At 44.7% G+C, this 27,557-nt stretch overlaps 1 protein-coding gene across 1 annotated transcript in view; it reads left to right on the plus strand.

Moving 5' to 3' along the window:
- The first annotated feature begins 2,220 nt into the window (after positions 1–2,220).
- Positions 2,221–27,557, plus strand: part of LOC127931883 (uncharacterized) — a 33,716-nt gene continuing 8,379 nt past the window's right edge. The window contains exon 1 of the mRNA XM_052526026.1: positions 2,221–2,335. Within this exon, the coding sequence (XP_052381986.1) occupies positions 2,221–2,335 (115 nt within the window). The remainder of the gene's footprint in view (positions 2,336–27,557) is intronic.

Genomic DNA, 27,557 nt, shown 5'->3' on the forward strand with positions numbered 1-27,557 from the left:
CTACTTAAGTAGTTTTTTGGGGTACCTGTACTTTACTATTTATATTTTTGACAGAACAAGAAAATGGTACTTAAAAACGTACTTATCAAGAGAACATCCCTGGTCATCCCTACTGCCTCTGATCTGGCAGAGTCACTAAACATAAATGCTTCGCTTATAAATTATGTCTGCATGTTGTAGTGTGACCCTGGCTATCCACACAAAAAAAAACAAGAAAAATGGAGCCGTCTGGTTTGCTTAATATAAGCAATTTGAAATGATTTATACTTTTACTTTTGATACCTAAGTATATTTTTGCAATTACATTTACGTTTGATACTTAAGTATATTTAAAACCAAATACTTTTAGACTTTTACTCAAGTAGTATTTTACTGGGGGACTTTCACTTTGACGTGAGTAATTTTCTATGAAGGTATCTTTACTTTCACTCAAGTATGACAATTGGGTACTTTTTCCACCACTGCTCTCTCCCCTCTCTCTGTTTATTCTGTCATATCCTCTCTACTCCACACTTTCTAACACTTCTCACTTTTGAAACTGAAACACTCCCTCTGTAACCCTCTCTGTCACACACACACACACACACACACACACACACACACACACACACACACACACACACACACACACACACACACACACACACACACACACACACACACACACACACACACACACACACACACACACACACACACACACACACTAGCTTTACACTTGCGCGTACACAGTTCAGAGCCATATGTGTAATTAAGAAAACTTCCAACTTGATTAGAATGAGCTGCTCTCCCTCTGCTCTTTCCCTCCTCTCTCTTTTTTTTCCTATATAATTTCCCTCAACCGCCTTTCCACACCATCTCTTTCTCCTCCACTGCCAGTATTTCTGTACAGTAGGAATGCCTGTAAGCTCTTAAACTATTGTGTCCTAGTTAACAAAATCTTGCATTGATCTGCTATGTTTATGTTTTCATATGCTAATAGAGTATTGCCAAACCGCATGACAGCTGCCTACCCAGACACTGGATGAGTGTGTGTGAATGTGTGTGTGTGTGTGTGTGTGTGTGTGTGTGTGTGTGTGTGTGTGTGTGTGTGTGTGTGTGTGTGTGTGTGTGTGTGTGTGTGTGTGTGTGTGTGTGTGTGTGTGTGTGTGTGTGTGTGTGTGTGTGTAGGGGGTTGTAATGTATAGCTGCAGCAGACATCCCTGTGGGAATTCAAAGGAAATTCCAAGGATTTCTATGTGGGTTTTCAGAAACAGCTCCTGCTGAGGAAAATAAAGATATCAACATTTAGTTATGTCATATTTCTACTTGGGCTATTTGCCTGGTATTTGTCAATGTTGCTCAAGGCAGCCGAGGTCAACATTTGTCTTCGTTATATGATGTGAACTCAGATCAGTCCTGAAATAGATTTTTTTAAATTCCTGATTTCACGCGGAACAAGGGGGGTTGTTGTTTTGAAAGTGTATTGGAAAGTTTCTTAGTAGCTAGCTAACTTTTTAGTTTGGATCCTGCCACGCAGTTGGCATCAGTTACTATGCCTGCTAGTCTGTGTCCAGTGTCAGTGATCCTGCAGACCAAGGCCGGGTATGAGAAGCTATTTGGTGTATCAGCTAGCCTAGCTGCTAGCTAGCTGCCTATCAAGCTAGCAGGGTTTCTTGAGGACTTGAACGTAGCCCACGATGTGGTTAGCCATTGTGGCTGGGACAGCTGATTGTCCCGGGTTTGTGGCTGTCTGGATCCATGCTGTTTGTTGTTTTCAATCTTCACTGTGACCTGCCCTGTCTGGAACTGCGAGGAGTAACAGCGTAATGTACATCGCTAGCTACAGTACCATGACAAAGACCAAAGCCAGCGGGAGTACTGTTGAGGACAGTGGTGTCTCTCTATCACAGGTGAAGGATCCTTTAAACAAACAAAAATAGTTGTTATAAGAAAATAGCTTCAAGTGTTTTGTCCAAATACTGGGTGATTCAACTAATAAAAGAATGGATGACCTGACCACAGAGGTCCAGGGGCTGAAGAACAGTTTGCAGTTCTCCCAGGGTCAGCTCGATGAGTTGAAACAGGAGAACGGCAAGATGACAGCAATCTGTAAGTCATTGAGTGAGGACATCAGTTCTGTGTATGTATCCATGATAACAATGATGGATAAATCAGACAATCTTGACGGACAATCTAGGTGGAACAAGATGGTTGTGGACAGAATTACAGAATCTCCACATGAGGCCTGGACAGAGTCTGAGGACAAAGATGATCTCTGAGAAATTGAAGACAGCCCCCAGGAAGATTGAGGTGGAGCGTGCCCACATGACTGGAAAACCCATCACCGGTCCAGGTGACAGGCCCAGGCCGATAGTGGTCAAGTTCCTGAGGTTCAAGGACAAGGTAGCTGTTCTGGAAAGAGCCAAGAACTTGAGAGGAATGTATATCTTCCTCAACAAGGACTATCCTAAAGCTGTGCGCCAGAAAAGGAAAGAACTTATCCCAGCCATGAAAGCTGCCAAAGCGCGTGGGGTCATTGCTTATATCCGCTATGACAGGCTCATTGTCCACCCTCCCTCCCAGAAGTCTGGAAGAGATGAGAAAGCCAAGCCTATGGATTCATAGCTTCAACCGAGCAGCACACACACACCAATTGATTAATGGACTGCTGAATGTATATTTTCTTCTCTTACTCTGTTTGTTGTTTTCCATAGTATGTCTATCTCTGATAACTTACCCATGAAAGGCCTGAAAATACCCCTTATTAATATGCAGTGCCATCGGAAAGTATTCAGACCCCTTGACTTTTTCAACATTTTGTAACGTTACAGCCTTATTCTAAAATAGATTATATAATTTCCCCCTCATCAATCGACACACAATATCCCATAATGATGAAGCAAAAACAGGTTTTTAGAAATGTTTGCACATTTATTAAACATACAAAACTTAAATTTCACATTTACATAAGTATTCAAGCCCAAAGTACTTAGTACTTTATTGAAACACCTTTGTCAGCGATTACAACCTTGAGTCATCTTGGGTATGACGCTGCACATACTCCACAGGTGCTCTCATTTGTTGACTTCTGTAACCGTAAAAGCCTTGGTACTCCCAAAGTTTGCTTTATTCACTACTTTAGCACATTCTGCCAACCCGGATGTCTTAGCCGTGTCTGCATCCTGGCTTAGGAAAACCAACAAAACCCCTGAAATGTCCATCCCTAACTATAACATTTTCCGCCAAGATAGAACTGCCAAAGGGGGCGGCGTTGCAATCTATTGCAGAGATAGCCTGCAGAGTTCTGTCTTACTATCCAGGTCTGTACCAAAACAATTTGAGGTTCTACTTCTAAAAATTCACCTTTCCAGAAACAAGTCTCTCAGCATTGCCGCTTGCTTATAGACCACCCTGTGCCCCCAGCTGTGCCCTGGACACCATATGTGAATTGATTGCCCCCCATCTATCTTCTGAGCTCGTGCTGCTAGGTGACCTAAACTGGGACATGCTTAACACCCCAGCCATCCTACAATCTAAGCCTGATGCCCTCAATCTCACACAAATTATCAATGAACCTACCAGGTACAACCCCAAATCAGTAAACACGGGCACCCTCATAGATATCATTCTAACTAACTCACCCTCCAAATACGCCTCTGCTGTTTTCAACCAAGATCTCAGCGACCACTGCCTCATTGCCTGCATCCGTAATGGGTCTGCGGTCAAACGACCACCCCTCATCACTGTCAAACGCTCCCTAAAACACTTCAGCGAACAGGCCTTTCTAATCGACCTAGAATGACATTGAACTCATCCCGTCAATAGAGGATGCCTGGTTATTCATTAAAAGTGCCTTCCTCACCATCCTAAATTAGCATGCTCCATTCAAAAAAAATTGAACCAGGAATAGATATAGCCCGTGGTTCACTCCAGACCAGCACAAAAACATCCTGTGGCGTTCTGCATTAGCATCGAATAGCCCCTTTGATATGCAACTTTTCAGTGAAGTTAGGAACAAATATACACAGGCAGTTAGGAAAGCTAAGGCTAGCTTTTTCAAACAGAAATTTGTATCCTGTAGTACAAACTCAAAAAAGTTCTGGGACACTGTAAAGTCTATAGAGAATAAGAGCACCTCCTCCCAGCTGTCCACTGCACTGAGGCTCGGAAACACTGTCACTACCGATACATCCCCTATAATTGAGAATTTCAATAAACATTTTTCTACAGCTGGCCATGCTTTCCACCTGGCTACCCCTACCCTGGTCAACAGTACTGCGCTCCCCACAGCAACTCCCCCAAACCTCCCCCACTTCTCCTTCACCCAAATCCAAATAGCTGATGTTCTGAAAGAGCTGCAAAACCTGGACCCCTACAAATCAGCCGGGCTAGACAATCTGGACCCTCTCTTTCTAAAAATGATCTGCCGAAATTGTTGCAACCCCTATTACTAGCCTGTTGAACCTCTCTGTTTATTGTCACCGATCCCTCCCTTACACTTAGGCAGCCATTTTCCCATTTGTATTTGTGGGTAGTTGTCTTTGTTAGTGGCATTATAGCCTAAGTAAGCTTCAAGGCCATTTCCTTGTTCCTTCCTTTGTTTTGTTGGCGACATTTATTAATAAAATAAATGTACGCTCACCATGCTGCACCTTGGTCCTGTCATTTCCACGACGACAGCGATCGTGACATGTGGTTGCAGGTTCACTAATCATATCTAAAGCCTTTCTTTTTGGGGTGTTGCTATAGGCCACCAAGTGCTAACAGGCAGTATCTAAATAATATTTGTGAAATGCTTGATAGTAGGGATGCACAATATATCGGTGAACATATTCGGAATCGGTATTCGATATTAGCTACAAATGCCAACATCGGTATCGGCCCGATGTCTAGTTTAACGCTGATGTGCAAAACGGATGTCAAAGCTGATGTGCAGACCTATATAACGTAGGTACATGATGTAAACCACGTAAAATGTTGCACTACATGTGCAACACAGCATTCTTAAACTAGTCCACAATGTGTGCTGTGTGGATCGAGTAGTCAACAAGTCGAGCACACACTAACACGTGCCCTATTTTTCAGATGTTGCCATACCAGAGTTATACAGTAATAGCGTCACCGCTATTAGCTTCACGACTGACATTTGGACCAGCAATATCGGCCCCATAAGCATGTTGAGTCTGACAGCACAGTGGGTATCAAGGATTTATTACTGAGGAAAGTCGTAGTGCATTCTCAAGAATATGCTTGGTTGTCACACTGCTACTGCCATTTCAATGGCATTTGAGAACATGTTTGAAACTTGAAAACATGAACATACTAGCTAGCTCAATTTGAACAACTGACTTGAGAAATAAGCTCATCAACTGCACCTGCAACAGATGTGATACCTTCTGTCATGGCATTGAAATGCCTGCTCAACAAAACTGCCGACACAGGCTGTGAACAAGCGATTCGGTGGCATTCTCTCTTTACTGTGTCACTACCATTTTTTATTTTTTTTAACCTTTATTTTACTAGGCAAGTCAGTTAAGAACAAATTCTTATTTTCAATGACAGCCTAGGAACAGTGGGTTAACTGCCTGTTCAGGGGCAGAACGACAGATTTTGTACCTTGTCAGCTCGGGGATTTGAACTTGCAACTAGGCCAATGCTCTAACCACTAGGCTACGCTGCTGCCCCATGCTCGATGCTAGGTACAAGGACCACTACTTTGATGCAGACAATAAACAGGGTTAAAGTGAAATGTTACAGACACAGCAGGACAAGATGGAAACGGACACAGTGACAGTGCACACTGAGGAAGAGAGACCACAGACAGACAGAGCTGAAACTTCACTGCTTGACATGTATGATGAAATCTTGGTTGAGAATGAAATGACTGAACAAATGCACAACTAAACAGTACAGCAAGTAAGTGAAAGAAATAGATTTTGATTATGTTTTACTGGTAATGGGGACATGCGTAAATGCCAACAAAATCATTTTTGGGTCAGTGGGGTATGTGTGTGTGTAACCTTTATTTAACTAGGCAATTCAGTTACAAACAAATTCTTATTTACATTGACGGTCTACCCCGGCCAAACCCAGACGATGCTGGGCCAATTGTGCGCCGCTCTATGGGACTCCCAATCACGGCCGGATGTGATACAGCCTGGATTCGAACCAGGGACTGTAGTGACACCTCTGCACTGAAATGCAGTGCCTTAGCACTGTGTCCATGCGTGTGTGTTAACTATTTAACTGTACTAGAATGCTTAAAAGGCTGCATTTTTTTTAAATATCAGTTATCGGCATCGGTATAGTTTTTTTGTCAAGAAAATTATTGGATATTGGTATCGGCCAAAAATGTAATATCGGTGCATCACTACTTGATGTATGTGATGTAAACAGAGAGGTCTACTTTCTTGGTGACCTGAATATTGACTGGTTTTCATCAAGCTGTCTACTCCAGAGGAAGCTTCTCACTGTAACCAGTGCCTGTAATCTGGTTCAGGTTATTAATCAATCTACCAGGGTGTTTACAAACACTACAGAAATAAGATCATCCACATGTATTGATGTCATTTTTACTAATACTGTAGAACTTTTGTTCTAAAGCCGTGTCCATACCCATTGGATGCAGTGATCACAATATAATGGAAAACCAAAGTTCCAAAAACTGGGCCTAAAATAGTGTATAAGAGTTCATACAAAAGATTTAGATGTGATTTATATGGATGATGGGCATGGAACCCTGCAGATCCCCTATGACTGGAATACCGACATAATCTGCCCGAGGACTCCAACAGGCCCATCAGGCGCGACGCCCGCTGAAGGCCCATTATGCTAACCAAACGAGGCCTGCTAGCTACCTAGAGCTACTTGGAACCCTACTAATTCCACGACTGGTCTATGGACGTCACCGCACGAAGAGGCATAAGCAGACTTACCCCCATCGCGACGTCCCTCAAAGGCTAACTCTCTAGCCCCTGCTATCTGCTTTCTTGCTAACCCGGTCTGCTAACTGCTAGCTTGCCGGGCCCGGTCTGCTAACTGCTAGCTTGCCGGGCCCGGTCTGCTAACTGCTAGCTTGCCTGCCCGGTCTGCTAACTGCTAGCCCTTGCTAACTGCTTGCTTGCTAACCCGGTCTGCTAACTGCTAGCCCCTGCTAACTGCTTGCTAACCCGGCCTGCTAACTGCTAGCTTGCCCCGGTCTACTAACTGCTAGCTGCCGGCCCCGGCCTGCTGACTGCTAGCTTACCTGCCCGGTCTGTAACTGCTAGCCCATGCTAACTGCCTGCTTGCTAACCCGGCCTGCTAACTGCTAGCTTGCCCCGGTCTACTAGCTGCTAGCTTGTTTAGCCCTGGCCTACTAACTGTTAGCTGGTTAGCATCGGCTTTCTAACTGTCTGAATCGCTGTGTCCCCAGCCAGCCCAACCACTCACTGGACCCATATGTTCACTTGGCTACGCATGCCTCTCTCTAGTATCAATATGCCTTGTCCATTACTGTCCTGGTTAGTGATTACTGTCTTATTTCACTGTAGAGCCTCTAGCCCAGCTCAATATTCCTTAACCTACCATGTTGTTCCACCTCCTACATATGCGATGACATCACCTGGTTTAAACATCTCTAGAGACTATATCTCTCTCTTCATTACTCAATGCCTAGGTTTACCTCCAATGTACTCACATCCTACCTTACCTTTGTCTGTACACTATGCCTTGAATCTATGCTATCGTGCCCAGAAACCTGCTCCTTTTACTCTCTGTTCTGAACTTGATTAGTGTAGTATCAACAACGCAGCCACTGCCAGCTAGCCTACAAAGTCAACAACGCAGCCACTGCCAGCTAGCCTACTTCAGCAGTACTGTATCATTTTAATCATTTTAGTCAATAAGATTCTTGCTACGTAAGCTTAACTTTCTGAACATTCGAGACGTGTAGTCCACTTGTCATTCCAATCTCCTTGCATTAGCGTAGCCTCTTCTGTAGCCTGTCAACTATGTGTCTGTCTATCCCTGTTCTCTCCTCTCTGCACAGACCATACAAACGCTCCACACCGCGTGGCCGCGGCCACCCTAATCTGGTGGTCCCAGCGCGCACGACCCACGTGGAGTTCCAGGTCTCCGGTAGCCTCTGGAACTGCCGATCTGCGGCCAACAAGGCAGAGTTCATCTCAGCCTATGCCTCCCTCCAGTCCCTCGACTTCTTGGCACTGACGGAAACATGGATCACCACAGATAACACTGCTACTCCTACTGCTCTCTCTTCCACCGCCCACGTGTTCTCACACACCCCGAGAGCTTCTGGTCAGCGGGGTGGTGGCACCGGGATCCTCATCTCTCCCAAGTGGTCATTCTCTCTTTCTCCCCTTACCCATCTGTCTATCGCCTCCTTTGAATTCCATGCTATCACAGTTACCAGCCCTTTCAAGCTTAACATCCTTATCATTTATCGCCCTCCAGGTTCCCTCGGAGAGTTCATCAATGAGCTTGATGCCTTGATAAGCTCCTTTCCTGAGGACGGCTCACCTCTCACAGTTCTGGGCGACTTTAACCTCCCCACGTCTACCTTTGACTCATTCCTCTCTGCCTCCTTCTTTCCACTGCTCTCCTCTTTTGACCTCACCCTCTCACCTTCCCCCCTACTCACAAGGCAGGCAATACGCTCGACCTCATCTTTACTAGATGCTGTTCTTCCACTAACCTCATTGCAACTCCCTCCAAGTCTCCGACCACTACCTTGTATCCTTTTCCCTCTCGCTCTCATCCAACACTTCCCACACTGCCCCTACTCGGATGGTATCGCGCCGTCCCAACCTTCGCTCTCTCTCCCCGCTACTCTCTCCTCTTCCATCCTATCATCTCTTCCCTCTGCTCTAACCTTCTCCAACCTATCTCCTGATTCTGCCTCCTCAACCCTCCTCTCCTCCCTTTCTGCATCCTTTGACTCTCTATGTCCCCTATCCTCCAGGCCGGCTCGGTCCTCCCCTCCCGCTCCGTGGCTTGACGACTCATTGCGAGCTCACAGAACAGGGCTCCGGGCAGCCGAGCGGAAATGGAGGAAAACTCGCCTCCCTGCGGACCTGGCATCCTTTCACTCCCTCCTCTCTACATTTTCCTCCTCTGTCTCTGCTGCTAAAGCCACTTTCTACCACTCTAAATTCCAAGCATCTGCCTCTAACCCTAGGAAGCTCTTTGCCACCTTCTCCTCCCTCCTGAATCCCCCCCCCTCCTCCCTCTCTGCAGATGACTTCGTCAACCATTTTGAAAAGAAGGTTGACGACATCCGATCCTCGTGCTAAGTCAAACGACACCGCTGGTTCTGCTCACACTGCCCTACCCTGTGCTCTGACCTCTTTCTCCCCTCTCTCTCCAGATGAAATCTCGCGTCTTGTGACGGCCGGCCGCCCAACAACCTGCCCGCTTGCCCGCTTGACCCTATCCCCTCCTCTCTTCTCCAGACCTCTCTTCTCCGGATGACCTTCTCCCTTACCTCACCTCGCTCATCAACTCATCTCATCAACTCATCCCTGACCGCTGGCTACGTCCCTTCCGTCTTCAAGAGAGCGAGAGTTGCACCCCTTCTGAAAAAACCTACACTCGATCCCTCCGATGTCAACAACTACAGACCAGTATCCCTTCTTTCTTTTCTCTCCAAAACTCTTGAACGTGCCGTCCTTGGCCAGCTCTCCCACTATCTCTCTTAGAATGACCTTCTTGATCCAAATCAGTCAGGTTTCAAGACTAGTCATTCAACTGAGACTGCTCTTCTCTGTATCACGGAGGCGCTCCGCACTGCTAAAGCTAACTCTCTCTCCTCTGCTCTCATCCTTCTAGACCTATCGACTGCCTTCGATACTGTGAACCATCAGATCCTCCTCTCCACCCTCTCCGAGTTGCCCACGCTTGGATTGCGTCCTACCTGACAGGTCGCTCCTACCAGGTGGCGTGGCGAGAATCTGTCTCCTCACCACGCGCTCTCACCACTGGTGTCCCCCAGGGCTCTGTTCTAGGCCCTCTCCTATTCTCGCTATACACCAAGTCACTTGGCTCTGTCATAACCTCACATGGTCTCTCCTATCATTGCTATGCAGACGACACACAATTAATCTTCTCCTTTCCCCCTTCTGATGACCAGGTGGCGAATCGCATCTCTGCATGTCTGGCAGACATATCAGTGTGGATGACGGATCACCACCTCAAGCTGAACCTCGGCAAGACGGAGCTGCTCTTCCTCCCGGGGAAGGACTTGATCTCGCCATCACGGTTGACAACTCCATTGTGTCCTCCTCCCAGAGCGCTAAGAACCTTGGCGTGATCCTGGACAACACCCTGTCGTTCTCAACTAACATCAAGGCGGTGGCCCGTTCCTGTAGGTTCATGCTCTACAACATCCGCAGAGTACGACCCTGCCTCACACAGGAAGCGGCGCAGGTCCTAATCCAGGCACTTGTCATCTCCCGTCTGGATTACTGCAACTCGCTGTTGGCTGGGCTCCCTGCCTGTGCCATTAAACCCCTACAACTCATCCAGAACGCCGCAGCCCGTCTGGTGTTCAACCTTCCCAAGTTCTCTCACGTCACCCCGCTCCTCCGCTCTCTCCACTGACTTCCAGTTGAAGCTCGCATCCGCTACAAGACCATGGTGCTTGCCTACGGAGCTGTGAGGGGAACGGCACCTCAGTACCTCCAGGCTCTGATCAGGCCCTACACCCAAACAAGGGCACTGCGTTCATCCACCTCTGGCCTGCTCGCCTCCCTACCACTGAGGAAGTACAGTTCCCGCTCAGCCCAGTCAAAACTGTTCGCTGCTCTGGCCCCCCAATGGTGGAACAAACTCCCTCACGACGCCAGGACAGCGGAGTCAATCACCACCTTCCGGAGACACCTGAAACCCCACCTCTTTAAGGAATACCTAGGATAGGATAAAGTAATCCTTCTCACCCCCCCCCCCCTTAAAATATTTAGATGCACTATTGTAAAGTGGCTGTTCCACTGGATGTCATAAGGTGAATGCACCAATTTGTAAGTCGCTCTGGATAAGAGCGTCTGCTAAATGACTTAAATGTAATGTAAATGTGTTAGACGGCCAGTTCGTATAGTCTTTAGCCGTACCCTTATCCTACTTCTCCTCTGTTCCTCTGGTGATGTGGAGGTTAATCCAGGTCCTGCAATGCCTAGCTCCTCTCCCACCTCACAGGTGCTCTCATTTGTTGACTTCTGTAAACGTAAAAGCCTTGGTTTCATGCAATGTAACATTAGAAGCCTACTCCCTAAGTTTGTTTTACTCACTGCTTTAGCACACTCTGCCAACCCAGATGTCTTAGCCGTGTCTGAATCCTGGCTTAGGAAAACCACCAAAAACCTTGAAATTTCCATTCCTAACTATAATGTTTTCTGCCAAGATAGAACTGCCAAAGGGGGCGGTGTTGCAATCTACTGCAAATATAGCCTGCAGAGTTCTGTATTACTATCTAAGTCTGTACCCAAACAATTTGAGCTTCTACTTCTAAAAATTCACCTTTCCAGAAACAAGTCTCTCACTGTTGCTATTTGCTATAGACCTCCCTCTGCCCCCAGCTGTGCCCTCAATACCATATGTGAATTGATTGCCCCCCATCTTCTGAGCTCGTGCTACTAGACGACCTAAACTGGGACATGCTTAACACCCCGGCCATCCTATAAACTAAGCTTGATGCCCTCAATCTCACACAAATTATCAATGAACCTACCAGGTACAACCCCAAATCAGTAAACACGGGCACCCTCATAGATGTCATCCTAACTAATTCGCCCTCCAAATACACCTCTGCTGTTTCCAATCAAGATCTCAGTGATCACTGCCTCATTGGCTGCATCCGTAATGGGTCTGCGACCAAACGATCACCCCTCATCACTGTCAAACTCTCCCTGAAACACTTCTGCGAGCAGGCCTTTCTAATCGACCTGGGCGGGGCATCCTGAAATGACATTGACCTCATCCCGTCAGTAGATGATGCCTGGCTATTCTTTAAAATGTAGAACTAGGAATAGATATAGTCCTTGGTTCACTCCAGACCTGTCTGCCCTTGACCAGCACAAAAACATCCTGTGGTGTTCTGCATTAGCATCGAATAGCCCCCGTGATATGTCACTTTTCAGGGAAGTTAGGAACAAAACATACACAGGCAGTTAGGAAAGCTAAGGCAAGCTTTTTCAAACAGAAAAGTAGTACTAACTCAAAAAGGTTCTGGGACACTGTAAAGTCCATGAAGAATAAGAGCACCTCCTCCCAGCTGCCCACTGCTCTGAGGCTAGGAAACACTGTCACCAACGATAAATCCACTATAATTTCGAATTTCAATAAGCATTTCTCTACGGCTGGCCATGCTTTCCACTTGGCTACCCCTACCCCAGTCAACTGCCCGGCAGCCTCCACAGCAACCCGCTAAAGCCCCCACCATTTCTCCTTTACCCAAATCCAGATAGCTGATGTTCTGAAAGAGCTGCAAAATCTGGACCCCTACAAATCAGCAGGGCTAGACAATCTAGACCCTCTCTTTCTAAAATTATATGCCGAAATTGTTTCAACCCCTATTACTAGCTTGTTCAACCTCTCTTTCGTATCGTCTGAGATTCCCAAAGGTTGGAAAGCTGCCGCGGTCATCCCCCTCTTCAAAGGGGGTGACACTCTAGACCCAAACTGCTACAGACCTATATCTATTCTACCCTGTCTTTCTAAGGTCTTCGAAAGCCAAGTTAACAAACAGTTTACTGACCATTTCGAATCCCACCATACCTTCTCCGCTATGCAATCTGGTTTCAGAGCTGGTCATGGGTGCACCTCAGCCACGCTCAAGGTTCTAAACGACATCATAACAGCCATCGATAAAAGCCATTACTGTGCAGCCGTATTCATCGACCTGCCCAAGGCATTCAACTCTGTCAATCACAACATTCTTATTGGCAGACTCGACAGCCTTGGTTTCTCAAATGATTGCCTCGCCTGGTTTACCAACTACTTCTCTGATAGAGTTCAGTGTGTCAAATCGGAGAGACTGTTGTCCAGACCTCTGACAGTCTCTATGGGTGTGCCACAGGGTTCAATTCTCAGGCCGACTCTCTTTTCTGTATACATCAATGATGTTGCTCTTGCTGCTGGTGATTCTCTGATCCACCTCTACGCAGACGACACCATTCTGTATACTTCAGGCCCCTCCTTGGACACTGTGTTAACTAACCTCAAGACGAGCTTCAATGCCATACAACTCTCCTTCCGTGGCCTCCAACTGCTCTTAAACGCAAGTAAAACTAAATGCATGCTATTCAATCGATCACTACCCGCACCTGCTCGCCCGTCCAGCATCACTACTCTGGACGGCTCTGAGTTGTGGACAACTACGTGGACAACTACAAATACCTGGGTGTCTGGTAAGACTGTAAACTCTCCTTCCAGACTTACATTAAGCATCTTCAATCCCAAATTAAATCTAGAATTGGCTTCCTATATTGCAACAAAGCATCCTTCACTCATGCTGCCAAACATACCGTCGTAAAACTGACCATCCTACCAATCCTCGACTTGGGTGATGTCATCTATAAAATAGCCTCCAAAACTCTACTCAACTAACTGGATGCAGTCTATCACAGTGCAATCTGTTTTGTCACCAAAGCCCCATACACTACCTACCATTGCGACCTGTACGCTCTCGTTGGTTGGCCCTCACTTCATACTCATCGCCAAATCCACTGGCTACAGGTTATCTACAAGTCTCTGCTAGGTAAAGCCCCGCCTTATCTCAGCTCACTGGTCACCATAGCAGCACCCACTCGTAGCACGCACTCCAGCAGGTATATCTCACTGGTCTCCCCAATTCCTCCTTTGGTCGTCTTTCCTTCCAGTTCTCTGCTGCCCATGACTGGAACGAATTGCAAAAATCTCTGAAGCTGGAGACTCACATCTCCCTCACTAGCTTTAAGCACCAGCTGTCAGAGCAGCTTACAGATCACTGCACCTGTACATAACCCATCTGTAAACAGCCCATCTATCTACCTACCTCATCCCCATACTGGTATTTATTTATTTTGCTCCTTTGCACCCCAGTTTCTCTACCTGCACATTCATCTTCAGCCGATCTAACATTCCAGTGTTTAATTGCTATATTGTAATTACTTTGCCACCATGGCCTATTTATTTCCTTAACTTACCTAATTTGCACTCACTGTATATAGACATTTTGTTTTCTTTTGTTCTACTGTATTATTGACTGTATGTTTTGTTTATTCCATGTGTAACTCTGTGTTGTTGTATGTGTCGAATTGCTACGCTTTATCTTGGCCAGGTCGCAGTTGTAAATGAGAACTTCTCAACTTGCCTACCTGGTTAAATAAAAGTGAAATAAAATAAAATAAAATGATGTTCAAAATATTTGTTGGTCTGATGTAATTAATAAGGAGCATCCAGATGCTGCACTTGATGAATTTATGAAATTGCTTCTTCCAATTATTTATAAACATGCACCTGTTAAGAAACTGAGTGTTAGAACAGTTAAGGCTACATGGATTGATGAGGAAATTAACATCTGTATGATAGAAAGAGATGGTGCAAAAGGAGTGGCTAATAAGTCTAGCTGCACGTCTGACCGGCTGACTTACTGCAAATTGAGAAATGATGTGACTAAACTCAACAAAAAGAAGAAGAAACTGTATTATGAAGCCAAGATCAATGATATAAAGAATGATGGGAAAAAAACTTTGGAGTACTTTAAATTAAATTATGGGCAGAAAGACTAATTCAACTACATCTTTCATCTAATCAGATGCTAATCGAATCAACTTAATCACAAAACCATTTGATGTTGCCAATTATTTTAATGATTACATCATTGGCAAAGTGGGCAAACTTGAATAGTGAGCCATCATAGTCATGCATACAAAAAATAATAAAGAAAGAAAAGCAGTGCAAGTTTGAACATTGGGAAGTTAGTGAGAGAGAGGTGGAAAAATATTGTTATCGATTAATAATGACAAACCTCCTGGCATTGACAACTTAGATGGAAAGCTACTAAGGATGGTAGCTGACTCTATAGCCACTCTTATCTGTCATATCTTTAATCTGAGCCTAGAGGAAAGTCTTTGACCTCGGGCCTGGAGGGAAGCCAAAGTAATTCCGCTCCCCTATAGTGGTAAAGCAGCCTTTACTGGTTCTAACAGCAGACGTATCAGCTTATTGCCAGCTGTTGGAAAAAATGGTGTTTGACCAAACAACGCTATTTCTCTGTAAACAAATTAACAATAGACTTTCAGCATGCTTATCGAGAAGGGCACTCAACATGTACTGCAATGACACAAATTACTTATGATTGGGTGAAAGAAATTAAGAAGAAGAAGATTGTGGGGGCTGTACTGTTAGATTTCAGTACAACCTTTGATATTATTAACCATAACCTGTTGTTGAAAAAACTTATTAGTTATGGCTTTTCAACTTCTGCCATATCGTGGATTCAGAGCTATCTTATCAGGTATGAAGGTAAGACCCAGATGCAGACAACGTCGAATTAACAATGGTTTAATAATCCAACAGCGGAAGGCAATAGACAGGTCAGGGCAGGCAGGGGTCAGTAAACCAGAGGTAGGGCAACAGTACTGGACGGCAGGCAGGCTCATGGTCAGGGCAGGCAGAAGTCAATAATACAGAGGTGGGCCAAAGGTACAGGTCGGCAGGCAGGCTCAGAGTCAGTGGCAGGCAGAGTGGTCAGGCAGACAGGCTCAGAGTCAGGACAGACAACGCTCAAAACCAGAAGGGCGAGAAAAAGAGAGACTGGGAAAAGCAGGAGCTGAGACACAAAAACACTGGTTGAGTTGACAAACAAGATGAACTGGCAACAGACAAACAGAGAACACAGGTATAAATACACAGGGGATAATGGGGAAGATGGGCAACACTTGGAGGTGGAGGCAATCACAAAGACAGGAGAAACAGATCAGGGTTAGACACTATCTATCTAATATAACTCAAAGGGTTTTCTTTAATGGGAGCTTTTTTAATGTCAAACATGTAAAGTGTGGTGTACCGCAGGGCAGCTCTCTAGGCCCTCTACTCTTTTCTATTTTCACCAATGACCTGCCACTGGCATTAAACAAAGCATATGTGTCCATGTATGCTGATGATTCAACCATATATGCATCAGCAACCACAGCTAAGTCACTGAAACCCTTGCAGTCTGTTTTGGTGGTCAGTATTAAACTGGTCCTGAACATCTCTAAAACTAAGAGCATTGTATTTGGTACAAATCATTTGGTACAAGTCAAGTTGTAAACCTCAGCTGAATCTAGTAATGAATGGTGGGCTGTTGAACAAGCTGAGGAGACTAAATTACTTGGCATTACACCACACTCCAAAAAGAAAGTCCTGCAGGCTCTACTTTTGTCTTATCTTGATTATTATCCAGTTGTGTGGTCAAGTGCTGGAAAGATCTAGTTAAGCTGCAGCTGGCCCAGAACAGAGCGTCACGTCTTGCTCTTCATTGTAATCAGAGGTCTCATATAAATGCTATGCATGCCAGTCTCTCTTGGCTAAGAGTTGAGGAGAGACTGATTGCATCACTTCTTCTTTTTATAAGAAATATTTATGTGTTGAATAATCCCAAATAGTTTGCATAGTCAATTTACACACAGCTCTGACCCACACACACACAACCAGACATGCCACCAGGGGTCTTTTCACAGTCCCCAAATCCAGAACAAATTCAAGAAAGCATACAGTATTATATAGAGCCATTATTGCATGGAAATCTGTTCAATCTCATATTGCTCAAATGAATAGCAAACCGGGTTTCAAAAAGCAGATAAAGCAACACCACACGGCACAACTCAACAACTTTCACGATGGCATAGCAGTCAGACGTCCTTTGTCCTCGTCTTGTCATGTCCTGTATATATATATATATATATATATATATATATATATATATTTACACCTTTCTTCGCATATATTTTATTTATTTTATTTTCCAAAAACTCAACCTTAAAACACTCTCCTGCGATCCGCCTCACCAATTAAAAAAATATATTATTTACCTCAAATCTGAAATCCACAATAGAAGCTAGCCAGAAGCTAACCAGAAGCTAACCAGAAGCTAGCCAGAAGCTAACCAGAAGCTACCCAGAAGCTAGCCAGAAGCTAGCCCGAAGCTATCCAGTTTACTGGCTAACGTTAATATTCAGCTAACCACGGTTTGTGGTCATCAGCTATCCTTTAGCTTGAAAATCTATCGCCATTTTTGTACAACGCGACTCAGACCAGAACATACCGGACCTATTTTTCTCTCCATATCCCCGGATTTCAACCGCAAGCTCTGGACATTTACACCTGGATCTCGCAGCTGCTATCTGCTATCCGTGTGACTATTGGCTTACGTCGATCCCGGAGCAAACATCAATTATTCCGGAGCTAGCCAGCTGAAGAGTTCCATCAGCCACTCCTGGGCTACAATCACCTATCCGGACCTGTTTTACTGCCAATGCGGGGTCCCACCGGGCCTTTACGACTGGACTACGGACGTTATCTGCCCGAGGGAGTTATCCAACTGGCCCCTCCGTTAGCCCCTCCAATACCCTACTGAATAAATCGGATGCAGTCTATCACAGTGCCATCCGTTTTGTCACCAAAGCCCCATATACTACCCACCACTGAGACCTGTACGCTCTCGTTGGCTGGCCCTCGCTTCATACTCGTTGCCAAACCCACTGGCTCCAGGTCATCTACAAGACCCTGCTAGGTAAATTCCCCCCTTATCTCAGCTCACTGGTCACCATAGCAGCACCCACTTGTAGCACGCGCTCCATTTACATTTACATTTAAGTCATTTAGCAGACGCTCTTATCCAGAGCGACTTACAAATTGGTGCATTCACCTTATGACATCCAGTGGAACAGCCACTTTACAATAGTGCATCTAAATCTTTTAAGGGGGGGGGGTGAGAAGGATTACTTTATCCTATCCTAGGTATTCCTTAAAGAGGTGGGGTTTCAGGTGTCTCCGGAAGGTGGTGATTGACTCTGCTGTCCTGGCGTCGTGAGGGAGTTTGTTCCACCATTGGGGGCCAGAGCAGCGAACAGTTTTGACTGGGCTGAGCGGGAACTGTACTTCCTCAGTGGTAGGGAGGCGAGCAGGCCAGAGGTGGATGAACGCAGTGCCCTTGTTTGGGTGTAGGGCCTGATCAGAGCCTGGAGGTACTGAGGTGCCGTTCCCCTCACAGCTCCGTAGGCAAGCACCATGGTCTTGTAGCGGATGCAAGCTTCAACTGGAAGCCAGTGGAGAGAGCGGAGGAGCGGGGTGACGTGAGAGAACTTGGGAAGGTTGAACACCAGACGGGCTGCGGCGTTCTGGATGAGTTGTAGGGGTTTAATGGCACAGGCAGGGAGCCCAGCCAACAGCGAGTTGCAGTAATCCAGACGGGAGATGACAAGTGCCTGGATTAGGACCTGCGCCGCTTCCTGTGTGAGGCAGGGTCGTACTCTGCGGATGTTGTAGAGCATGAACCTACAGGAACGGGCCACCGCCTTGATGTTAGTTGAGAACGACAGGGTGTTGTCCAGGATCACGCCAAGGTTCTTAGCGCTCTGGGAGGAGGACACAATGGAGTTGTCAACCGTGATGGCGCTCCAGCAGGTATATCTCTCTGGTCACCCGCAAAACCAATTCTTCCTTTGGCCGCCTCTCCTTCCAGTTCTCTGCTGCCATTGACTGGAACGAACTACAAAAATCTCTGAAACTGGAAACACTTATCTACCTCTAGCTTTAAGCACCAGCAGTTAGAGCAGCTCACAGATTACTGCACCAATACATAGCCCATCTATAATTTAGCCCAAACAACTACCTCTTTCCCTACTGTTATTTATTTATTTTGCTCCTTTGCACCCCATTATTTCTATCTCTACTTTGCACATTCTTCCACTGCAAATCATCAATTCCAGTGTTTTACTTGCTATATGGTATTTACTTCACCACTATGGCCTTTTTTTGCCTTTACCTCCCTTATCTCACCTCACTTGCTCACATTGTATATAGACTTATTTTTCTACTGTATTATTGACTGTATGGTTGTTTTACTCCATGTGTAACTCTGTGTTGTTGTATGTGTCGAACTGCTTTGCTTTATCTTGGCCAGGTCGCAATTGTAAATGAGAACTTGTTCTCAACTTGCCTACCTGGTTAAATAAAGGTGAAATAAATAAAATAAAAAATCTCCTCTCCCCTATTTGACCTAGATAGTTTGTGTGTATGTATTGATATGTAGGCTACTTGTGCCTTTTTAATATTTTTTTTAATTGATGTAGTTTTGTCCTGTTCTTGTCTATTAAAGTTCTCTGTTAGGTCATGTTTCATGTTTTGTGTGGACCCCAAGAAGAATAGCTGCTGCTTTAGCAACAGCTAATGGGGATCCTAATAACATATCAAATACCCCAAAAATGTGGTTTACAGTACATGCCTGGCTTGATAAATTGCTCAAAACCTGGAGGTATTACAGGGTTTTATAAAATGTTTCATAATTTGCGTATGGTTAGCATACCTTTTGGATTATGTGACGCAAAATGTAGCATGTTACAAACGATGCCCCGTATGGAACAACTATCTTTACTTGCCAAACATTTGAAAGACAGTGTAGTAAGAGCTTGTACGCAAAAACTTGACTATTGAGATGGATTATTCCTTTATGAGTATTCCACATCACATGACAGAATGCTTATCATGCTCATATTTAAGTTGAGATCAACTGAGAAAATAATCTTGACTGAAAATGAGTATGACAACACCTTGCTCTAACAGTCAAGTGGAACTCTTTTTCACCCCAACACCATTTCAGATGGAACACCTGTGCTGTTTGATTTCACTCACAATAAACAAATTCCCTTAAGCTCTTGCAAAATACATGTTTGCATCAACTTTGTAATGTTGTAATGGAAATAGTTTTATTCTTAGAATCCCTCTTATCCTGACTAATCATAGAAACTGGGTGGGTCTGTGTTTCCCTGTACCACCAGCCTCCTTGAGCCAGTGCCAACACGCCCGCAACCCTACACCACCCACCCCTCTCTCTCTCACTCACACACACACACTCCCCCCTGCCCACACCCTTCCACCCATTTCCCCAAATCTTCTGTAGCAGGAGGGAGGCAGTCCAGACACAATATCACTAATTGCCCCGTTAAAGTCGACACACAGAATCCAAGCCAAGGGCCCTAATTAGACACCTAAAAATAAAGGAAGGGGACTTTATGGGGAGACGTGGCCAGTTTGGGGAATGTTTTAATGAGGAGGTAGCGCTGAGAATAGCGTTGTAGTCATTTGTTGACTCAAACCGTGCCCCCATTCACACACAAACACACCACCCTATCATCGGTACTACAGTCAGTTCAGCCAGCCACTGCAGATTGAAGGCTATCATCAACCACTCATGTAAATCAGAAATGTTTGTTGTTAGCTACATCTTTGCACCACGTGTATGGTTAATATGTAAATTACACCAACATTTTGACCTTCTTCAGGGAGTATCTTGTATGATGTTCATGTAACCCAATATTCAGACTAAACCCCCGTTTCTACTGGCACTTTGAAGTTAACCCAGGTTTCCAGTGCCAGCCAGACTCGAGCCGTGTATTTAGCTTGCTGACGTTAGATAGCTAGCTAAACGGTTAGCATTGTCATTATCATAACAGGCTAGCTAGCTGGCTTAATTCCTACCTTGTTTTCCATGATTGGCTATTAGCTAGCTAGCTAACCAAGCAAACCAGACTAGAGGTTTGATATGATGTAGCTAGCTAGATAGCTTTCAATAAACCTGGCCAGCTAGCTAAGTAGCTTGTTTCAACTCTGTTTTCAACTAAAAAATATATGCAATGGACACATGCGCTAAATACAACAGGTGTAGACTTTACCGTGAAATGCTTACTTACAAGCCCTTAACCAACAATGCAGTTCAAGAAATAAGAGTTTAAAAAAGATTTACTAAATAAAAATAAAATAAAAATGAACACAATAAAATAACAATAATGTGGCTATATACTGTGTACCGGTACCGAGTCAATGTGTACAGGTTAGTCAAGGTCATTTTTACATGTAGGTAGGGTTAATGTGACTATCCATAGATAATAAACAGCGAGTAGCAGCAGTGTAGAAACAAAATGGGGAGGTCAATGTAAATTGTCCGGGTGGCCATTTTATTAATTGTTCAGCAGTCTTATGCTTGGGGGTAGAAGCTGTTAAGGAGCCTTTTAGACCTATAATTGGCGTTCCGGTACCGCTTGCTGTGCGGTACCAGAAAGAACAGTCTATGACTTGGTTGACAGGAGTCTTTGACAATTTTTTGGGCCTTCTTCTGACACTGCCTAGAATATAGGTCCTGGATGGCAGGAAGCTTGGCCCCAGTGTTGTACAGGGCCATATGCACTTCTGTAGCACCTTATGGTCGTACGCCGAGCAGTTGCCATACTAGGCGGTGAGCAAACGGTCGGAATGCTGTCGATGGTGCAGCTGTAGAACTTTTTGAGGATCTGGGGACCCATGAGAAATCTTTTCTGTCTCTTGAGGGGGAAAAGGTGTTGTCGTGCCCACTTCCTGACTGCCTTGGTGTTTTTGGACCATGATAGTTTGTTGTTGATGTGGACACCAATGAACTTGCAGCTCTCGACCTGCTCCACTCCAGCCCCCGTAGATGTGAATGGGGACGTGTTCGGCCCTGCTTTTCCTGTAGTCCACGATCAGCTCCTTTGTCTTACTCACATTGAGGAAGAAGTTGTTGTCCTGGCACCACACTGCTAGCTAACGTTAGGTAGCTAGCATTTGAGTGTTGGCTGTTCTAATAAAAGTTTATTGTGTAGTGCAAAAATTAATGAAGGATCCAGCAGTTGTACTGCTTGTCCATGTGCTAGCTAACAGCATAAAGCCCAGATGATCTAAACGTTGTGCCAGTATCCAGCAGTGATCATTTTGGTGGTTGCATAGTAACAGTGTCACCAGCCCCAATTCTAAATGAGCTGGCACCAGTTTTGAAACTGGGCTGCGCTGGCCCGGGTTTCCCTCAACCCAGCTCGAATTTGTCCCTAATTTTAAGTGCCAGTGGAAATGGGGCTTAAGTGAGATATTGAAAATCAAATCAAATCCAATTTTATTGCTAACATACACATATTTAGCAGATGTTATTGCGGGTGTAGCGAAATGCTTGTGTTCCTAGCTCTAACAGTGCAGTAGTATCTAACAATTCACAATAATACACACAAATCCAAAAGTAAAATAATGGAATTAAGAAACATATAAATACTAGGATTAGCAATGTTGGAATGGAATTGACGAAAATACAGTAGAATACAGTATATACATATGAAATTAGTAAAGCAGCATGTAAACATTATTAAAGTGACTGGTGTTCCATTATTAAAGTGACCAGTGATTCAATGTCTTTGTACACAGGGCAGCAGGTGCAGGGTTGGTGCAGGGTTGAACTGGGTGGTAGCCGGTTAGTGATGGCTATTTAACTGTCTGATGGCCTTGAGATAGAAGCTGTTTTTCAGGCTCTCGGTCCAAGTTTGATGCACCTGTACTGACCTCGCCTTCTGGATGCCAGAGGGGTGAACAGGCCGTGGCTCAGTTGGTTGATGTCCTTGATGATCTTTTTGGCCTTCCTTTGACATTGGGTGTTGTAGGTGTCCTGGAGGGTAGGCAGTGTGCCCCCGGTGATGCGTTGGAGAGCCCTGCGATTGCGGGCGGTGCAGTTGCCATACCAGGCGGTGATACAGGATGCTTTCAATTGTGCATCTGTAAAAGTTTGTGAGGGTCTTAGGGGCCAAGCCAAATTTCCTCAGCCTCCTGAGGTTGAAGAGGTGCTCTTGCACCTTCTTCACCTCACTGCCTGTGCGGGTGGACCATTTCAGATTGTCAGTGATGTGTACTCCGAGGAACTTGAAGCTTTTCAGCTTCTACACTGCGGTCCCATTGATGTGGATAGTGGCGTGCTCCCTCTGCCGTCTCCTGAAGTCCACGTGCCACATTCCACTCCACTCCAAATTCTGTCTGGATGAGGTAACCAGCTAATGGGTTGAATTTAGTTGATCTGCAAGCTCTTTAAGGTTCACCTCTACAGATGTACCTACAAAGATTCAATAAATTGCAGATAAAGGAAAAGCTCGCTTCAAATGTTTGCATTGTATCGGAGGTGTCACCCATGTTAAAACCACACAACCAACAAGCTATTCCTCTCGTAGACATTTTCCTTGGATATGGACTCAGAAAGACATGTCCTTTAAACACAACATAAACATTCACAATGTGGTTTTCCTATATCTGCAACTTCATTCAATTGAGGTCTATAGTGCCAATGTCTCCCTCAATCTCTCTTAAAACATTTGAGGGCAGTTTCCTCTGCTTTGTGGTTACTGCTGCTTCAGACAGCTGTTCCACTGAACTGTCTAAAAGTAGAGAGACAGAGCGCTAGAGGAGAGAGATAACAGGATATCTGGCCAACAGCCCCCTGCCCCCCCCTCTCCCCCTCCTTCATTTGCCGACTATCTGTGTCTTTATCTGGCCAGACTCCATTTGGTCAGCAGTACTCTAATCCCAGACAGGATCCATGTCTGGCCACCGAACACTTCAGAGAGACACAGCACCAGAACTGGAGTCTGGCTGAACAAGCAAAATGTCACAAAGAGCCTATTCACTGTAGTGACAGAGTAAATAGCAATACATTAAGATCCCTCTGATTGCTCCCCAGCTAAACCTAATACCTGATAGCTCCCCATTGCGCTCCCCATTAAAGTTCTGACTTGTTCTCATCAAAATTCTATAACATGCGTACAGACAGTAGTCTTGTCTCTCTTTCCACAATGTCAGCTTCTGATATCCGTCAAGCCATGGATAGCCCACTAAATTGTTAGGATTTTCCACCATCTTTTTCTTACCCTGGGAAGAAGTCCATAGGCCACAAGTGACTGTAACTTGCATTAAGACTTTCCTTGTTTTGCTACAGCTACTACAGGCATTATGAACTTTCAGCATTGATAACTTTCAAAGCCAGGTGCAAAATGTTTTGGATAAATATTTAACCCCTTTTCAAAGCCAAGATATATAGAATACATTTCTGAAGAAAAGCAGCTCACTGTCAGATGTCTGCCACGACAACAATAATTTTTGTCCTCCCCCAGTTTTATCATTGGAATGTGATACAAAACGAGGCAATGTTGTGCTTTAGGACCATGTGGACACCTCCGAGCGTTCGGGTAGGCTGTTTGGAGTGTTTATCCGACCGGATAAAAAAAATCAAAAACGTATAATAATTATGTCCGTCCCACTTCTAAAACCAAAGAAGACTACCAACTGTAAATTTGCCAGCCAGAAAATAACCCCTGTAACATAATGTACTACCACAGTACCCATAATGCTCTGTACAAGACATCCACTTTTATCTTCGCAAAGATACTTTCTTAATTAAACTAACAAAATGGTGTCTCGTCTCCTTATCATTTTTAAAAACATTTTGTTAAAAAAATGTAACCTTTATTTAACTAGGCAAGTCAGTTTAGAAAAAATTCTTATTTCCAATGACGGCCTAGGAACAGTGGGTTAACTGCCTGTTCAGGGGAAGAACGACAGATTTGTACCTTGTCAGCTCGGGGATTTGAACTTGCAACCTTTCTGTTACTAGTCCAATGCTCTAACCACTAGGCTACCTTGCCACCCCATCATTACTGTACATGGTGTCAGAAGTGGGGTCCTTATCTATTTACCTTACTTTATTTTCATGTTTTAGAAAAGTATTTCCACCTCAACAACTCCAGCTCAACAGCCATGGAGTCCAAACTTACAAAACTACAAAATTGTGTAAAACTCATCACTATCAACACTGTCGTAGCATAATTACTTTTCTGGACTGCAGAGTTAACTGCTTTGCATGTGTTGCCTTCAGTAAGACATTTGATCCACACTGACTCCTATGGAATATAGCTGTAAAAATGATTAAACTTGTACGATTCAAAGCCGGTCTGCATCCCCCAATTTCCCTGGGATAAGACCGTCTGTTGGGTAAATAAACCACTTCATTGAGTGTGAGGTAATGCAATTTGATTTAATGTAATGTGATATTCATCTGTAGGAAATTGCTCACCAGCATCAAAACCTGCGGAGGCCTTGGGGGAAAACCCAGCTGGTTGAACAGATGAGATGGCGGCTCAGGAAGGTATTAACGCCAGTAGAGTTCCATCTAATGTATACCTCCTTTCATTTTCCCCTTCTCACCGGGGGCAAGACGATTTGAAACGCACTGAAACATAAAAAAATCCCTCACTTCTCAAATATCATCAACAGTTTGGCTCTGAAAGATAATTTTAAATGATCTACATCCATCCTCATATATCCTCATATCTTTTTACACTGTATATTAGTCTTCTATACAGTATATTACTAGTATTTTATACTGTATATTATTTGTCTTTTATACTGTATATTATTTGTCTTTTATGCTGTATAAACATTCTTTGTAGAGCTCAGGACTGACCAATGTAGACAGGGCCTAATCCAAGTACATGTTAGCCAGTTAAGCCATACCTGTGTGTATTTACGAGACATTTATGTCGACAGACATCTCTGCCAACTCCTCTCTCCCTTCACAGTTCCTCCTCTTTTCCCTCGATCTGCATGAGCTGTAACATGGAAAGTGTTCCGTCTTTCCGCTCCAGCTGGGGTTGGCGGAACTGATTAGCATTGCAGGGACAATTAGCAGCAATCTGAGCACCCAAAATAACCCCAGCCGCCATTATCAGCCTACGGGACATGATGCAACAGGGATGGAAATCTCTTGGCCCCAATGTCCGATGACAACGTCACCACAAACACTTGCTGAACTTGAAAGTTTGTTATGGGTGAATATCTTTCCTGTGTTGTCCTTCTTATGGTTTACAGTATGTGGTTGGTTAGGTGAATGCTGATATATCGGTATATTGTCATCATTATCTGTACTTTTTCACAAAGTATGTTAGATCAGAACAGCTAGAAAGAGTAAAGTTCCGGGGATACTCTCCATGATCTCACATTTGAAGACGCTGGGCAGAGTTGAGAAATAAGCCAATCAATCATCTCAAACTTTATTGTCATGCTATGTTTAACAGAAATAGGCACACAATGAAATACTGCCATTTCGCTTGCCATTTTGTTATGTCTGATTGTATTGCTGCCAGCGGAAGCCTCATCTTAAAAGTCCAAACAATAATTTTGAGTGATGATCCGTCCTCCATGTTTCCCACCCTCATGAATGGTCGCCATGGACAATGGGAAGAGATTCTCAAAACAATTGGTACCAATAGTTCTGGACCAGGGAATTCCTGAATCTACCTTTCAACTTTGCACCCCTCTCTGTCGATGTGAAGCGTGAAAGACGCCAGCGTTGTTTTTGATCCACGACAAGCAGACCATCACAGAGACTAGTGATGGAGAGAGGGATTACTGGCGAGAGAGAGGGCAAAGGAAATAAAGTAGGATCGCTAGAATGCACCCGGTTCACTCCTCTATCCATCTGCCTTTTTTCTCTCAGTTTTTGTCCATCTCTCAAAGTTTTGAGAACAGGACAACTTTCTATTTTACTGTGCTTTCACAAACCTTGTTAAGGACAGGTCATACGGGTGGGACAGGTTGTTTTTTGGGGGAAAGGGGGACAGTGAGCCTTCTTAAATGAGTGTTATAGAGAGAGAACAAAAGGGATCTTAATCTGTGAACATGTGGCTCTGATTACGAGACAGCGGAAAATAAACCATAACAGTGCATCGAAACCCAGCTCAATCTAGTAGAGTGGGCTGGGTCCAGGGCTGAACACACACACACACACACACACGCACACACACGCACACACGTAAACACACACAGACATGGTTGACCCTCATGGCCATCTCATTACAGACCGCTGACAGCGTCCAACTGAAAAATCTGGCCTGGTATTCTATGGCTAAGTGACTCTACCACACATACACAAACACATGTCCTCAGAGGCCACACACACGTCAGGCCGCTTAGGCCCACTCCTGCAGCTCACTTCACACATAATCCCCAAATTTCCTGTAGCATTCCAGCATCATACTCTCTCTTTTTCTCTCTCTCTCTCTCTCTCTCTCTCTCTCTCTCTCTCTCTCTCTCTCCATAACCCTTTCTCTTTCCGTCCCTTTCCCCTTCCTAAGCCTGTATGTTCAGGGTCACATCTGTCTCTCACTTCCCCTTATTCACACTCCATCTATCTCTGTTTTTCTCCCCCATTCCAGCATCATACTCTCTCTCTCTCTCTCTCTCTCTCTCTCTCTCTCTCTCTCTCTCTCTCTCTCTCTCTCTCTCTCTCTGACACACACACCTAGCCACGTCCCAAGGGACTTATAAATGAGCGTCCCTGAAGGATTTATAACATGTTCTCAGATTTATACCATTTCTCCTCAGCTCAATAACGCAGGTGTAAAGTTGATGTGAGACGTGCTGAAATGCGTCCCTCTGTCTCTCGCCCCGGCTAGCTGTTATTGGTTCCCACAATGTTTCTTGTCGGTTACATAAAACAAAAATAAGAATAATATTTAACCTTT

The sequence above is a fragment of the Oncorhynchus keta genome, chromosome 9 (assembly GCF_023373465.1).
Source record: "Oncorhynchus keta strain PuntledgeMale-10-30-2019 chromosome 9, Oket_V2, whole genome shotgun sequence".
NCBI lineage: Eukaryota > Metazoa > Chordata > Actinopteri > Salmoniformes > Salmonidae > Oncorhynchus > Oncorhynchus keta.